The sequence below is a fragment of the Primulina tabacum genome, chromosome 2 (assembly GCF_025594145.1).
Source record: "Primulina tabacum isolate GXHZ01 chromosome 2, ASM2559414v2, whole genome shotgun sequence".
NCBI classification, from domain to species: domain Eukaryota; kingdom Viridiplantae; phylum Streptophyta; class Magnoliopsida; order Lamiales; family Gesneriaceae; genus Primulina; species Primulina tabacum.
Window position 1 is genome coordinate 4,575,855 of NC_134551.1, and position 17,792 is coordinate 4,593,646.

At 33.4% G+C, this 17,792-nt stretch overlaps 1 protein-coding gene and 1 long non-coding RNA gene across 2 annotated transcripts; both read right to left on the minus strand.

Annotated features, from left to right (window-relative positions):
- Positions 1-937: 937 nt before the first annotated feature.
- LOC142526824 (enolase-like) lies at positions 938-5,339 on the minus strand. The gene is made up of 10 exons (XM_075631445.1): positions 5,200-5,339; positions 2,977-3,051; positions 2,391-2,463; positions 2,252-2,299; positions 2,061-2,147; positions 1,890-1,970; positions 1,679-1,780; positions 1,527-1,607; positions 1,067-1,145; positions 938-978 (listed from the first exon to the last, which is right to left on the minus strand). The coding sequence occupies exons 1-10, from the start codon at positions 5,322-5,324 to the stop codon at positions 953-955; spliced, it is 777 nt and encodes a 258-aa protein (XP_075487560.1). The 5' UTR covers positions 5,325-5,339; the 3' UTR covers positions 938-952.
- A 9,828-nt stretch (positions 5,340-15,167) lies between these two features.
- On the minus strand, positions 15,168-17,529 carry LOC142537311 (uncharacterized). The gene is made up of 2 exons (XR_012818518.1): positions 17,360-17,529; positions 15,168-15,334 (listed from the first exon to the last, which is right to left on the minus strand). It is a non-coding gene; the product is annotated as an uncharacterized LOC142537311 (long non-coding RNA).
- Between the last annotated feature and the right edge of the window lie 263 nt (positions 17,530-17,792).

Sequence of the window (17,792 nt, forward strand, 5' to 3'; positions counted from 1 at the left end):
TCAAGGGAAAAAATAATGCATAATAAACAAATTTTATTTCAATTACTTTGGAAAATAAATTTAATTTGAAAACTTAACGTATATAATTATCATTTTTCATGAATATTGCATGATAGGTATAAAGAGAGTTTTGAAGGAAAAAAATATGTTGGAACGTACACGAAATAGTAGAGTATACTTTGTTTTATGTGGATTATTTAATTTTTTCCAAATATTTTTATTTTCTAAGATTTATATAGTGGTTTTTTACTCACATTTTATTCTATAAAATTGACAGTAGTTTCATTTCTACATTCGTAATGCTTAATAATTGAGATTGAGAAAAAAAATTTCGAATAAAAAATGAAATAAATTTAATATGACAAGTTAATATTTAAAAGATAGTTATTCCTTCTAACACATACCAAATAATTTTTATTTTACTTGGTTGTAATTAATCGAAATATTGAAAAGAGTAAATTAAGGGTATTTTAGGATTTTTAAAATATTAAAGATTATATTATATTATATAATATGCGTTGAAGAAGGCTATTTTTAAAAAATATAACTTTAACATGGGCTGAAATAATGAGATTTCTAAATGAGTTCCATCATCTTTTCCTTCTGTATTTGAATTTTTTTCTAAATGAGAGTTATAAAAACAACCTACACACACATTCAATAAACATTTAATAAGCAACTCAAACAAAGGAATAATATACGAGGGGAATATCATATCATGGAAGCACAAGTATAGTGCCACCATTAAAGAGAGTTACCTGAATGTTCGGAGCAAATATATTATCATGCCCCTCACATGCCTCATTCTTACACTGCCCTCAAATCCCTCATTCTTCCAGCAGTAATCCACATGTTGCAGTGCCATAGTTTACCTAATAGCTTAACACTCACGCAAAACACTTTCACGAGCAACAGATCATCACCCAACATCTATTGCGAGATTAATGAATGACTAACGACCCCAAGCACACACAGTTTCTGAGGAGGCGTGATAAGGAAATGGCATGAGAAGGAAATCGCTTGAACTTCAACCTAAAAGCTTAAAAATACCAAAATAGAGATGGACCTGAACACTGTAGGAATGGCGTGAACTTCAGACTGGATGATTGCAGAACTGAGAAGAAGGATCGCGGACGAGAGAGTCTCTGGAACGAACGAGAGATGGAAAAAAACAAACGAAAGAAGGCAGCAAGCAGACGTAGTTAAATGGGCTTGTTAACGGATCTTAAAATTTTAAAAAAGCCCAAATTTTTTTTTAAATAGGCCCGCCTAGAGCTCAGGCTGGCCGCCTGGCCCCTTATCGATGCGGCTGGCCTCCGCCTAGGCCGCATTTTCGAACACTGGGACTAGAAAATTCGTTTCTTTACATCCTTAAAATTGGACAGTTGCACAAGCTTCCGACTTTGTTACAAGAACCATAATTTCCATTAAAACCAAACACAAACATAATTATTTAATTGAAAAACATGAAATGTATCCAAAATTAACCATCACGGGATTCAATTATGTCAAACGAGATCACTTACTTTTAAGTGATGATATACTTCCACTCCCATCTTCATGGCCTCCTTGAATGATGCAGCTCCAACAGGAAGAATCATGAATTCCTGTAAACAAAAAAGTTGAAATTTAATCTCTTGATAAACATCACAAATGCTCATATGTAAGAAAAACATGCCTGCATAGCAAGTTTGTTTCCGGCATGTGATCCACCGTTGATGACATTGAATGCAGGAACAGGTAACACCAGCTTCTTGTTGCCAGCCAGATTAGCAATGTGCTGATTCCACAACGCAACCAAAAATTGATGAAATCACTGTAACATATTTGTACTACCAAGCTAGAAATTGATCACAACTTGTTGTGACAATAAATAAACTTCAATCTACCTTATACAGGGGGATATTGAGGACAGCAGCTCCAGCTTTGCACACAGCAAGAGAGACCGCCAGAATGGCGTTTGCTCCAAGCTTAAAAATTGGAAAGTACAAATGTTGATTAAAGTACTATTTCAGAAAATAAGAACCTCGCTTGGATTGTTATAAATGCCTTAAAAATACCTTTTGCTTGCACCGACCCCATTCGTTCTGAGTTCCATCGAGTTGTTGAACCATGAAATTATCAATGCCAGTCTGATCAGTTGGGTCCTGTAATGAATGCAAAATTGGCTCAGTTGCAGCAGGTTATACAGAATTTTAGAGATGAAATTCAATTAACAAACACGATTCATGCAAAAATTGACAAAGCAAACCTTGCCAACTAGGGCTGGGCCAATAATTGAATTGACATTGTTAACAGCCTGCATGACCATATCCAATGCATCAAAACAAAAGCAATTTGTGGGCGAAATTTAAAAGGCCGGTAATAAATAATTGACAACAAATTCTGACCTTGGAGACACCCTTTCCAAGGTAATCAGAACCCCCACCTCTCAGTTCAAGAGCCTCATAAATTCCTGAAGAATTTTACAAAAGGTCAGTTAAAAAATCATTGGACAACTAACAAAAAAATAATGTTATAGCAACTATATCAAGAAAATCAATTAATCATTGGCGTTGATGCTCCCGGGTACGTTATTTTACTGTCAACAATAATAAAATATAATACACACCATATCTGCAATAGAATGTTGAATGTGAGACCCTTAAAGATGTGTGCACTACACTTCACCCATTGTTACTAAAAGCTCAAGGTGCAGCAAGGTGCACGGAGATAGCAGACCTTAGGTGCCAGGCCCGCCGTGTAGCAGACACGTCATTAAGCGAGATCAGAGATGCAATATGATAGAATCTAAATATTGACAAAGTAAATACCACATAAACCAAATACATTTGAAACTTTAAGGCACTATAACAAATCAAGGAATATGAAGATCGAATTCGTTGAATCCGCATCATGCAAACGAATATAATCACGAACGATTAATCGCTAATATAGTAGAAATGAAAGACATTAATGCATGCAAGTAGATCTTACCAGTGGATGCACCACGGATGCACCACTGGGGACAGCGGCTCTAGAATAAATTCCATTCGACATATGAATATCAACCTGCAGTCGCACGAACCCACTAAACATCATTATTACACCAAAATCTGCAATTCTTAACCGTGTGTTTGGCAACCAGGATTTGAAGAATTTCATGGGATTTGGATTTCAAAATCCTATGATTCAAAAAAAGAATTCGGATTTGTTTAGAATTTTATGGGATTTCAATAAGTATATCCAAATCCTATCAAATTTGATAATATTTTGTGGGATTTAGATTTTAAAAACATACAATTACTTTTTTATCCAAATGAAATTGATTTGGGGAAGTTCTTTGCTCCACCACTAAACCTCTCTCGTTTTTTTTAGAAAATTCAACAAACCTTCTATTCCAAATTTCAATATTTTTAAATTAGTTAATTACCCTTATTTATATTGACCACTAATTGATTGAATTGTTTATAATATATATATATATATATATTCGTGTATATATTGATGGATTGTCTTGATGTCTTCAATATAAATTATTATTATTATGTTTTCGTGTGTGTATATATATATACACACAAAAAAGTTATCCTGCACGCCTTTGGTGTGTACTTCTCTAAGCGCCGCTGAATTGGATGCCCACATGGCTCTTATTTTTTTTTTCAATTTTTAATACACAAAATCAGGAAAATTATCTCTTCTTCAAATAAGCTATGTGCTGAAATATCCCTTCTTCCCCCAAAAGAAAAAGCCATCGACACTTACCCACCGACATTGTGAAAAATCGAACCGTTTTTTTTCTTCATCTTATTGGGTGCAAGTCCCTTATGCCAATCAGCGGCGTCTGGCTAAATTACCCAGGTATAGATCCCAGAAACAGGTTATTTCTTCTTGAATATCTCTTCATTCTCTTTAGGATCAGAAGATACGGTACAACAATTTGACATTTGGTGAATTCTCAACGTGTTTTAAATCAGAAGACCGACAATGAAATGATAGCATTCATGCTAATAAAGCGTCTTAGATATTCCTCTTTATTTTTGGCCGTTTTTCCTGCTTTCTCGAGGAAGAATATCTCTTCCTGAAATGCTATAATTTAGGATCGTATCATGAAATGATACCTTTATTACTCCCTCACACGCAGAGAATATCACATCGTTCTCTTTAGGATCAGAAGATACGGTACAAAAAGTTATTGATTGCATAGATTAATCGTGATTGGATTTCACTGACTGTAGTTGATTATCAAATGCTTTGTTTTAATTGTTTTTTTCTCATTTGTTTGCCTGAATTAGTTTTGTGTCTGACGCAAGGGTGAAACTTTCTTGAACTCGTTGAACTCGAGAGAATCTTGATTCTTGAATTGAATTTTTTTTTATTTTGAGTTTGTTGTTTTAAATTGTTCGTTTGCAGTTTATTTATATTCCATCTGTTTTGGATTTCTGTTTCTTGTTTCTTTACTTGCTTTCAATTGTCAATACACAAAATCAACAAAATTATCTCTTTTTCTCAAAAAATAAGCGATACCCACCACTTCACCGCCCAATCTCCGCCTTAGGATCGAAACTCATCCACCACTCCGCCACCCGATCTCTGCCGTTCCAAGGTATGCACCGATTACCTATCTTTTTTTTTTGTTGTACAGATTTTTTTTATTAAATTAGAACAAAACATGACTGATTGGAAGAAGGGTGAAAACAAAAAAATCTATGATCAGGTTAAAGACATAACACAATCATTTGGAAAGGACAAATTAAAAAACTAATAGAACACAAGAGAGAACGCAAAGGCATGTGCCCGATCTTCATGTGACCAGATCACATTCTACATCAAAAAATTTTTGTTGAACAAATAATATCCTCACTCGGAAGGCGTGCTGAATTACAAGATTGACAAGTTAAACCACTTCAATCTCTACAAGGAAGCTTACAAAGAAAACAAAGGGCTCTATTCCACCAAGTATGGAGACAAACTGAATAATTCCAACCATTTACTAAAAAATAAGCCATTAACTAGAAAAAATCCAATGATGCAAGCATGGCGCAGAACTCAACAAAGTACCAATCACACCAGCCAGAGAATTCAGAGGCCTCACCACCATTTGGAACTAATAGCAGTTGAATATTGATGATGAAGTACTTCAACCTCATTACGGTTGAATATAAAAATCCTATAATTATACAAGAAACAGAACATATAGAAACAAGATCAGACATTTACCTTAGTAAATCATTCACTTTTCCACAAGATACGCAAGAGAAGCTTCCATCAAGCCCCTTATCCCTCCTACCAGTAGAGATGCCTGAATTTTCATGGCTGAGAGCACATTCGAGGTGACATGTCATACCACATGAAAGACACAATCATTTCATCAACATTTGAAACAATAAACAAAATCCAGTTGAGCACAAAGAGCAAGTCCCAATAACTCAACGCGTGACCGACGCACAAAATTCAGAGATCTAAACAGATCGAACATGAAGTTTACCTTTGGAAATGGACAGAAGGGGCTGAAAATCATAGTCGCAGTCGGACGGTGGGCAATACTGGGAAGACGAGCGGCTAACAGCAGCGATTCCTTCCTTCAAGTGCCAATACAGAGGTGGCACCCCTATGTATCCGGCCAAGCATATTGCCATTGTCGCGAGAGCTGCTTTCACAACCACAGTTCTCACCGCCATATTTCTCCTTCTGATTCTCCTTGAATCTATGGAGATAGATCGAACATCATTAAAAGCGTGGGTAATTTAGCTGAAGGATATGATTGGCATCAGGAACTTGCAGCCAATAAGATGAAGGAAAAAAACGAAATCGGTTCGATTTTTCACAGCGTTGTGGATAAGTGTGCTTAGTTTTTGAGAAGAAGAGAGAGTTCCCGGTTGCTTAATTTTTGAGAAGAAGAGATAGTTGCGCTGATTTTGTTTATTAACAATTGAAAAAAAAAAAGAGACGTGAATGCCAACTCAGCGGCGCCCACCGAGGTACACACCAAATGGTGTGCAGGGTATCATTTTTGTATATATATATATATATATATTATGTTTTTTTATTGATAATTTTTCTGGATTTAAATTTTCATATTTTGAATTTGTTTGATGATTTTTTAATCATTATTTTATGCGCACTATGATTAATAAATAATAATTAATTTTTGAATTTACATACACAAATAATATAGAAGAATTATTAATTTTTAAACTTCTTTGGTTATTTATGTTTATATGATTTCTAAAATTAGTTCTACAAACAAGAAATGGATTTGTAAATACCATTTTTTAATTTTAAACCAAACACCAAATAAAATTTCGAATACTTGAATTTCCAAATCTAATTTCAATTCCAAATTCATATTTTTAAAGAACCAAACACACCTAAAATAAATCAACGATTTCTTCACATTAATCCGACAACATAAACTACAGATAATCAATAAATATGCAAATCTAAGCATCAAATGGAGCTTTCAGAAAATAAAAATAACAAATCTCATGAAACCCACTGGACAAAAGCTCGGAACTGATCGACAAGGATAGGCTATGAGATTTGGGTGGGGCGAAGGACGAACCTCGACCGTAGGATTGCCACGGCTGTCGAAGATCTGACGGGCCTTAACGCTCTTGATAGTCGCAGAGAGATCGGATCTAGGTTTAGTGCTTTTTAATTGGCAGTGAAGACTGACGAAGGTCAGGGAAAATAGGACACGTATTTATAGAATAGATTAGGCTTAATCACAGCCGTTGGTTCGATCTTGATTAAGTTTGATGTGCAGTTTAACCTGAAACTGTTGATTCTACGTACTCCCGAGCGCAACCCCTGTCCCAATTCGAACCCGGCCACTAGGGGTGATCAAGATCTCGGTTAAACCGAAATAATCGACGGAACCGAGCCAATTCGGAAATTCGGTTCGGTTATTTCGAAAATTCGGTTTTGGAGGTTTAAAAAATCGGTTAATTCGGTTCGGTTTCGATTTTCGTAAAAAAAAAATCGGTTAACCGAATTAACAGAATAATAAATTATTTTTTTAAAAAAATAGATTTATTATATAATTTATAATTTTTAAATGTTTTTATATTTAATTTAATTTTATTTTTTTAATCGGTTAATTTGTGATTGGTTATTAAAACTAATTCGATCAGTTCGTTTATCAAAATAAAATTCGATTTTGGTTCGGTTTGATTATTGGCAATTCGGTTCGGTCGGTGACCAAACTGACAGAATACACACCCCTATCGGCCACTGTCATATTCATTATTGTTCTTATCATTATTATAATATTCCATATTTTGTCACAATTAAATATTTTAAAATAATAATTATGAATCATGACCAATTCCTGTTATTAAAAAGAGTTGTATGATATGGATTGATCCCATCTATATTTTTATAAAAAATAATATTTTAGTATAAAAATAATATTTTTAGTATAAAAATTAATATTTTTTTATTTAGGTCGGATAGGAGATCTATCACACAAAATTGAATCTTGAGACAATTTCACAACAGTTTTTGTGCTATTAAAAATACCAACAAAAATACTTCATTATGACGGTTGAGTTTTGTAACAGATGTCGGCTAAAAATAAATTTTTATATCCAATTGTATATATATGATTATCAATCTGACCGAACTGATTCATGCCTAACTGTAAATTAAAATGGGAATTTTCTCTCAAAATTGTAAATGATAAGTATTCCTTTAGTGACAAGGCCGTTATCAAAAGATCGTGATGATCTTGGATTTCAAATCTAACTAGTTGAGTTTGATGTTTAATTAGTTAGGTTATGTTTAGATAAATTATCACCTCGTAAAATCATCCTCAAAACCAAAACAGTAACCCGAAACTCCGATTGTCGATTCTCATTCGTGAAAATGAAAGACTGGAATCAGGGGGAGGATCCATGATTTAAAGTTTGGGGAGGTCGCATACTAAACGACGACAGTGTGCGGCGTTGTCGGAGCTACCAATTTCTAATGAGGCTCGCCGATTTTGCTCTCTAGAATGTTTATTTGTTTCCTAAGAGTTTCTATTTGGATATGATAAATATAGAAAGCAAAAAAATTGAGAACTAGAAGACACGAATCCTTGAATTAAGTGTTAAAAATGGAAATATCTCTCTCACACACACATTTATATATGCACACACACATATGGGAAAAAAGTTTTTTATATTGCAATATGATTTTTAAAATTTTGGAGAGTCACGAAGATCCGTCACAGCTAGCAAAATGAAATTTTATCTTAATAAAAACCTTAATTTCATTTTTTTCATTCTTATTTTTTGTCGTTTTACCACGTAATTTTAAAATTTAGTGTAAAGTCCAAAAATTATCTTTTAACTACCTTTTTTAAAAAAATTCAATACGAAAAAAGCGAAAAAAATTTAAGTTTTGTTTTCATTGGAGATGCTCACATTTAACATCAGTATATTATAAAGACAAAAGTTTAGTCACGTTAACATATGTTCAATTTGAATTCAATAATAGAGATTGAAATTGGTCCAATTTAAAAGAATAAAGATAAACTTATTAATCACTAAGTCCAACAATTACAAATAAATAAAATTTTAAACACAAACTTGCAAATAAAAACGAGGGTCATCAAAGAATCGAAACAAACACTTCTAGTCTGGTATACAGACAGTGTGTCTCACAAACTGGTTCTCCGATGCTAAGTCAACTTGAAAATTATATTAAGTCGAAGGAGGTTTAAATTTTTTTCCAAAAATTCCAACTCACAGCGTCCACCAAACAAGGAAATATCTCAGGAATATTCCATTAATATGTTTATTTGATAGTGTTTTGAAGGAAGAGGGTAGAAAATTTCCGGTCTAAGCTATTTAAGAGTGTTAAAGAGAGTTTCTGGGAAATACTTTTTAGCTTCTAGTTGGCTGTAAGTGTTTTGGAGTGTTTGTGAATATCATATTTTGCTTTAAATTCTATGATTTTTAACCAAAAGCTAGAAAGCAAGTTTGCGATGTTTTTTCTACTTTTGTTTTTTTGTTAATAGTTTAAAATTACAATTTGACATTTTTATTCTTAAAAAATTTATCATATTCTATAATTGTTCTCAATTTTTATAAATATTTTTTGAGATTTTTTAAAATATAATTTTTTTTATTTATATATTAGTTTTTAATAGTTTTGAATGGAATTCATAAAATTCTAATCATATTATTACAGAAATTAATTTTAAAAAATTTATAATGCATTTTTATATAATTTTCATTTCCATAAACTTTTTTTTTTTACATATTTTGTGTATTTATACAAATGTTTTCATTTGTTTTTTTTTTTAATTTTTATCAATCTTATATAAATTTTCACGCATTCATGTTATAAAAAAAATAATTTTGATACAAAACATTCAAAGTGTAATAATTATTATATAAATATATTGTCAATGATATGATTACCAAAATTTAAATAATTAAGAAATATAAATGTTATATAAGTCAATGATATTGTTTTCATTTTACTAAAACTGAAGTTTGGAAACAGTTTTTCTCCACCAAACACTCAAACTTTATCTTGTAGTAACTTTAAACTTTTATTTTTAAACACTTCTAACTTTTATTTCTCACTCACTTCAAAATAATTTCTAAAAAATCATTTTAAAATAAACAAAAACTATATCTTATTATATCGACACAATATAGAGATTTGAGCCCGATATCTCATGAGTCTCGGCAGTGGTGGATTCACTATAGGACCGAGGGGGGCGTTCTTACTCTTCTGGTTTCCACTACTACTACAGAGAGATCATTTTCTGCGATGAATATTGTGAAAACAAGGCTTCGGAGCAAAATGGAGGATGATTTTATATCGGACGCATTAATGATATATATTGAAAAAGAAATTGCTAGAAATGTGAACATAGAAGATATCATTGAAGATTTTGAAAATTTAAAAGAAAAGAAATTGCTAGAAATGTGAACATAAAAGATATCATTGAAGATTTTGAAAATTTAAAAGAACGTAGAATTCCTTTTATTTAAAAAATTGTACTTGATACTTAATTGAGCATATCTTTCAAGGAATTTTTGGCTTCCATATTTTTGTAATATACTAATATTAATTTTAAATATTCTATTTATTTTTTAATTATTGTATTCTTATTATTGAAATTTATATGCAAACATATAATAATTATTTTCCTATTTTTTTATGTGTGGGGTGGGCTGGCCCCTCAAACATATAATTCTGGATCCGCCCGTGAGTCTCGGGCTTATATTTCTAGAATAACTAAATGAGTAAAAATTTCAAGTATATTTAACACAATAATAATATTTTAAAAGTGAATAAATAAATAAAAAGAAACAGTCACATGAAAGAAACATTATGAACCATGAGTTTGTCCCATTCAATTCACATGCTAAAGTTGTTGAGCAGTCGTGATTCGTTAAAAAAGGCAGGCCGAAAGGTAATTAAACATTCCATTTTTGGAAAAATGGTTACAAAAATAAACCAATTTCCCCAAACAGTATAAAATCTTCAAACAAAATATCACCCAATATCGCATTGATTCTTTTACATACAAATAATAGTAATAATAATAATAATGTGGAGAATGTTGAAGCTTATGTATAAGTGATGTAATTATCGACCTTTTCATATTTCAACATAGATCATCTATGTTAACATGGATATTAACCATAAAATATTGGTAGGTCACGTAGTCCACAGCATCAATAAGATATCTCACTACTCAAATATTCACATTTCACGATCAAATATCTCACAAACCAAATATTTTTAGGTCTCACTTTCGCTTTAAATAATTTTTTTTCATTCAAATAAAATCATGTATATTTTGTAATAAATTTATCTCTTCTTTAATTAATTTCATTTATAAATTATATTATTATTAGTATTATTCAAAAATAAAATTAGAAAGTATTTTGAAAATTATCTAATTAAAATACATCTAATCTATACTACACGTAATTCAACATTAAAATTTTCCTTTCAAAAAAAAAAAACATTAAAATTTTATTTAAAAATAAATGGTACAACATAGTAATACAAATTTTGACAGATTAGAAATTAAAATAACCAAGTATTTCATAAGAAATTATTTGTTCATTAATCACGACGACAAGTCTCCCAAATGCGCTCAACCAAGTCGTGAAGAAGCTGATGATGAACCTGACTATCACGTAATTCAGTATTTATTCGAAGGTATTCACCAAATTATGGCGTTGAACGGATTAATTCTATGAGATAGAGCTTGCATAAAATATTGATTAGTTTGCCAATATTATGTGGGACATGTATTCCGCGAAGATAGATGGATGTTATTTGTGGGGACCCGGACGCTAATCATCTTCTTAGTCATCATTAGGATCAATATACTAATCAAGTAATTAGGGTCATAAAAATTTTTTTTAAAATGCGGAACGTAATGGAATCAATCTAATATACATACCAGTATATAAGTACAAGTTTTGTACAACATGCATTCAAACCAAACTAAAGTTCAACTACTACATATCCAGTGCTGAAACCTATCTACATCAAAGTCCGGAATCACCACTCTAATCTCGATCTCTCATCTTCTTTTTGACCACGATCCTGTCTCATATGTTGTCATGCACACATACAAACACGAAAAAAGCCGGATAACTCCGGTGAGAATATAATCTCAGTATAAACAATGTTTACATGCAACCATATAAAAACATATATAACAGCATGAAACAGATATCAATACATGTATCCTAATCAGATTTGAACATGAATCAACAAGTTATGACACATTAGTGAATACAGATAAAACTATAATAAAAACATGAATCGTAATCTACGAAACATGAATCAATACAAATCTGTAAATCAAACTCTTGACTCGATCTCTCATACTCGACTCATCTATCATCTAGGGATCCCGGTCTGAATAAGAACGTAACAAGTCTCCCACCTACTTTCCCGTTTGCGGTGGCGGTACGTCCCTATTTCTGGACTTTGGTCTGATCCATATCGAATAATCAGCAATAAGGACCTCTCCGTCTCTTAAGCCATTCGATATACCAAACGTCAAGTGTCTTGGCACATCCGCCAAAGACTTGGCACTTCCGCCAATCCTACTCTGACAATGTGCAATGGACTAGTGACCACTCTGTCACAATCTAGTCCCTCTGTCAGTGACTCTCACTCAATAGCTATCCGCTATCCACTGCTTTTCTATACATCAATAGAATAAGCATACTCAGGCAGATAATACAAAGGTATAAAAACAATCGGTCAAAAGACTAGGCACGTCAGCCCATAACTCAAGATATGCTCTGCTATAATTCAATAAACTAAGCACATCAATCTCAAGAATCACAAACATCAATGCAATAAATAAAGTATGTGGTTTAGGGAAACTGGAGTTAAATCTAACTCAAGTCGATCTCCCGATTAACATTGATTTATACCTTTCTTTCCGTCGATCTGTCGAAGTCAAAGTCTGGAATCTTAATCTGTCAATGTCAATCAATTTGAAATGACATAATTGAGAAGTACAATATCAAATACTATTCAATTCAAATCTGTTCTGTTCAATATACAATCTGATCAATAATGACAACATAACGGCATAATCTCGATATACCCAACCGGTCAACAACAAGAGATACAATCTGTAACTCATAATCAATATCAATATCATCCCCATTCTAATCCATATCACAAATCTGCTCAATCTCAATTAATATATTCTGAAAAATCATAACAATTATATAAACAGTCTGTTCTTCGATCTGACTTCAAATATATACTGATCAGTATATCCAGAACACATAATAATAGTCAAATCTCAATTCATAATCAGTAACGATACAAATCTGATATCAAATCTCAATCAATTGCTTCCGAAAATCATAATAATTCCATACAGTATCTATTCTTCAGTTCGGTTTCGATTCTACGATGTCTAAAATGTCAAGAACACCATATATGAATTATATCCAATTCCTTCAATGTCATATTTTCAAATCATATCAAAACGTAATAAAACTTACGTCCAGTTGAAGCTCTTGTCGATAGAAACACAATACTGAAATCGGATTGAAATTCAGACGGGCGGATCTTGAACAAATCTCAAATCTATAAAATAAAAGGCGTAAGGATTTTCCAGAAAGAATTCTCGTTCCTTTCTCCAGCTTGTGAAGGAACGCAAGCATATATATATCCAAGTTGCATGCCATGATACGTGTCTATTTCTTCTTGTATTTCAGGCGGCGCTCGGGCGATCGCATAATACCACTCGGGCGCGGAATGTTCTGCCCATGCCTTTGTTTTATCAAACACTGGCGCTCGGGGGGTCAAAAACTACCGCTCGGGCGCCATACTCTGTGCCCGATTACTCCTCTTGTTGAACACTGGCGCTCGGACGGTCATATTCTACCGCTCGGGCACCATACTTTCTGTCCAAAAGATAAACTGCTGGTGCACTGGCGCGCGGGCGATCATTTTCTACCGCTCGGGCGCCAGATGTTCTGTACAAGCTTTTTGGTCTTGTATTGTACCGACGCCCGACTTCTCCATTTGAACGCCTACAACCTCAATTTTGCCAATTAATCAATATCTGATTACAGTAATCAAATCTCAGGCCTTAAAATTATCCCCCTCTAAGACACGATTTCGTCCCCGAAATCGCAGGCAATCAAATTATATCAGAAAGAAATGTATAACAGAAGCTGAAATAAATACTCACATCAGAGAAATAATTCTAGGAATCTCTGTCTCATATCTGACTCAGTCTCTCAGGTAGCTTCTACGGTGTCATGACGATTTCACTGAAGTTTCACAAGTGGAATAGTCTTTATTCTGAGCTGTTTTGCTTTACGATCAAAATCTGAATCGGCTTCTCGACATAACTCAATGTCTCATCAAGCTAGGTCTTGTCTGGCTTGAGCTGTCTTCATTCTCTTCTGAATCAGCCTCATTTTCTCAGTCACATCTCTAATCATGTCAGGTCCAATCTCAGGTACCTCAGAGATATCATACAATAAAGAGAGGATTTACACTTCTTTCGGTACAACGGTGTCATTTCTATACTCGTCTGATAGTTGTTGTTGTACGAACACTCTTAAAGTGGCAAAAATCCTGCCAACTACTGCTAAAATCAAGCACTACAGCTCTCAGCATCTCTTCTAGTGTCTAGATAGTCCGCTCTGACTATCTGTCGATTTGAGTATGATATACGGTACTCAGATGTCACTTCGTACCTAGAGCCAGCTGCCAACTGTGTCCAGAGTGCAAAGTAAATCGAGAATCACGGTCTAATACAATCGAATTCGGCACTCCGTGTAATCTGATCACTTCTCTGACATACTCTCCGTCATCTGGTCATGTATGTACGTCATCTAGTACAGACTAAAAACATGCTAATTCGGTCAATCTGATAACCACAACTCAAATCACATCACAATCTCTGAAGGAACGTGGTAGCTACTTCACAAAATCCATGGAAATGTGATCTCATTTTCATTCAGGAATAGACAAAATCTGTAATAACTCTTTTGGTTTCTTTCTTTCGGTCTTCACCTGTTGGCCATTTATACATCTGGATCCAAACTCTGCAATATCTGCTTTCATCTGTTTCTACCAGAACTGTCTTTTCAAATTGTTATCCATCTTTCTGTTACCAAAATGACTACTGCATAAACTAGTGTGCGTTTCTACCAATATCTGTTGTTTCAAATCCGAAATATCTGGCACAACAATACGATTATTCCCATCTAATACCATGTCACGAACCTGATATTCGGATTGAAGCCCTGTTCTGACCATCAAAATCAAGTTCTGAATGTTCTGATCAATTTTCTGAGCTTCTTTAACCTCAAAATCAATTTTAGTGCAACCGGAACAGTATAAAAATCGCAACGATCTACAATCTGTTTCAAATAAAGATTCAAAAAAATCGAAATTTTCCATCAAATTCGAAACATTAATCGTTGATAATAGCCTGCCAATTCATAAAACTGCGAATATCTGACACTAGTGTCGGTCTTGATCAACTAATCACGGCCTCACTTTGCTAAAATCAAGCAATATATCATCTTCGGGTATATTGTTGAAACGTACCGTACTTTTACTACTTCAAAATTTGCGGAAAAATTAAAAATTTTCTTAAACATAAAATTCATACAGTCGTTACTTATCATTCAACATAATAATATTTAAAATCAACATCCCATACTCAAATTTTCCAACAAAGTACTTATTCCAAATTATCTCACAACCAACATAAAAACATAATATTTTAAAGTTTTCATAAAACATAAACATAGTGGTCCTCGGGTTTAGCCTTCCGCTCAGTCCAAGCCTGCCCCTTGGTCGCCACCTCCTGTCTCCTCATCAACATACTCACCTGCATCGATCAAGTCTAGTGAGTCTAAAAATTCAACACGTATAAACTGGAATAACGAGTACTACATAATAAAATCGCATGCAACTTAAAAATAGAACATACATAACTTCAAACTTGAACTTGCATAATAAACTTGAAACTTGCATAATAAATTTAAAACTTTCATAATAACCTTAAAACTTGAACATACATACTTTGAAACTTGAACTTGAATAATAGCTTGAACTTTGCATAATAACTTTGAATTTTGCATAATGACTTTGAACATACGTACATACATACTCTGACGTGCCATCATCATAAACTTTCATAAACATACTGCATACTTGAACTTAATTGAACATACGTAACTTCATCATTTTCGTAGAGGATGTTTCAAAGCAAGTGACCCTTAACATAATAAATATCTGATCAGACAAACCACAGTACTGGGCTGACAGGGACGTATCCACTGCCACATACATGAGATCCCTGTTCATAATTTAACAGGCCAGTTGATCCACGTTCATAATTTAACGCTTCACAACCACGATCTAACCCGTTCATAATTTAACGGGCGGATTGGTCCCCGTTCATAATTTAACGCTTTCCAATCCTAACTTCAAACCCGTTCATAATTTAACGGGGTGGAGAGGTCCTCGGCCACGTTCACCGACTTCCAAACCCATTTACTTTTGGTCACAAGACATTTAGCATACCTCAAAAACTTCAAATATTTTCTTTGCACGTCATACATACTTACTTAGCGCTGAGGGATTCGTTGGATGTCAATCGTGTCGTTGCTGCAACATACTAACATGATTTCATAAGCTTAACGTGTACAACTTAAACGTAAAAGTCATGCTTAATCTCAAGCTAAATAATTTCTTAGAACATTCTATAATTTCTCACCACTTGACCTTGTTAAACATTAATGTTAAATCATACCATAACACCTCAAACCAAACCTTAAGTGATAAAATATTTATCCCAAAAACTGAAGCTACACGGACCCCGTACCCAAGTCAGGCCCCGGGTCCGTGTAGGTACTGCCTCGTATGTGTCATGTAAAAGAAGGAGCACGGAGCCCGTCCCTAGGTCCGTGTACGGGTCCGTGTCTGTGCGTTTAAATATGTGTTGAAGAAATGAGAAGGCACGAACCCCGTGCTAACCTCCGTCTCCGGGTCCGTGTCCGTCTGCCCAACGAATTATTTGATGAAAATTTTATGACATGTCTATTCTCCCAATTAACACATAATGCATCAAGATTCCACACTATGAGACCATTCTAGGACACCATAACAATGAACTAAACTTTTATAATCACCCTACAATTTATACGACCCAAAAATACTGTCATTTATATTAAAGTTTATTTCTTACGACTTCTTAATAATTCAAGCTTTTAACGACATGAATCGAAACCTCAAAAATACTCTAAACATCATTACTAACTTTCTTATATGCAGCAACGATAACCCATCGATCCCCAACAAAGCCTGCAACATAAAAACTTCAAGAACACATTAAAATTCATAACTTTCTTGAAACACGATTTGAGCAGTCATACGAAAAACATCATAACTCACTCGTTTTTAATCCAAATAACTCGAATTTTATATCAAATCGAACGTATCGAAAAGATCTACGTTTTTGTAGTTGAAAGTTTTCTCAAAATATGTACCAAAAAATTGCAGTTTTCGAAATAACATCAAAACAGGAATTTTCGGATCTAATTTGAGCAGTCATACTAATAACACCATAACTCACTCGTTTTTAATCCAAATAACTCGAATTTTATATCAAATCGAACGTATCAAAAAGATCTACGTTTTTATAGTTGAAAGTTTTCTCAAATTATGTACATAAAAATCGCAGTTTTCGAAAGACCATCATAACACGAAATTTCAACTCCAAAAATACTTCCAAATACATTCGGTAGATTTTTCTGCTCAAACTTCTACATCATACATACATTTTTATGCTTAAAAACAACTTAATACATAATATGACATGATCGATGCAGCAAGAACAGATTATACGTACCTTTTGATATTTAAAAATACCGTAACGACGATACCGAAGCGGAGACGATACGGAAGACGATCCGGGACTAACTTTGCTCGAATTTTTCTTGAATAACCTCAACCAAAAGATGCTGGAATATTGCAAAGAAAAAAAAGATGGACGTGCTCTTGGAAAGACAATTTGATAAAGAAAAGTGGAGAGGAACCAAAAATAATAATGGAGAGAAGAGTTTTTAAAAACTTTCTTTTCTCCTTAGTCAAATAGGTTGAATAACATGTGTTTTGTTTTGTGTGTATATGTAATATACGTGTATATGTATGTGTAAAGGTGTGAGTGTGTGTGTGAGTCAAATTGTGTGTGCTTGCATGTTTAAATAAATCATTTAATAAATGATCATTTTAAGGATTTTAAATTAATATAATAAAAATACTAATTAATCAATTAGTATACT

What these genes read in the sequence shown, in the direction of transcription:
- LOC142526824 (XM_075631445.1), bottom strand. Translation starts at nt 5,324, where the DNA reads ATGACATGTCACCTCGAATGTGCTCTCAGCCATGAAAATTCAGGCATC. An exon ending in GCCCAGCCCTAGTTGGCAAG is followed by an intron (nt 2,148 to 2,251) that starts GTTTGCTTTGTC and finishes CATTCATTACAG; the next exon opens with GACCCAACTGATCAGACTGG. An exon ending in TCAATATCCCCCTGTATAAG is followed by an intron (nt 1,781 to 1,889) that starts GTAGATTGAAGT and finishes TTGTGGAATCAG; the next exon opens with CACATTGCTAATCTGGCTGG.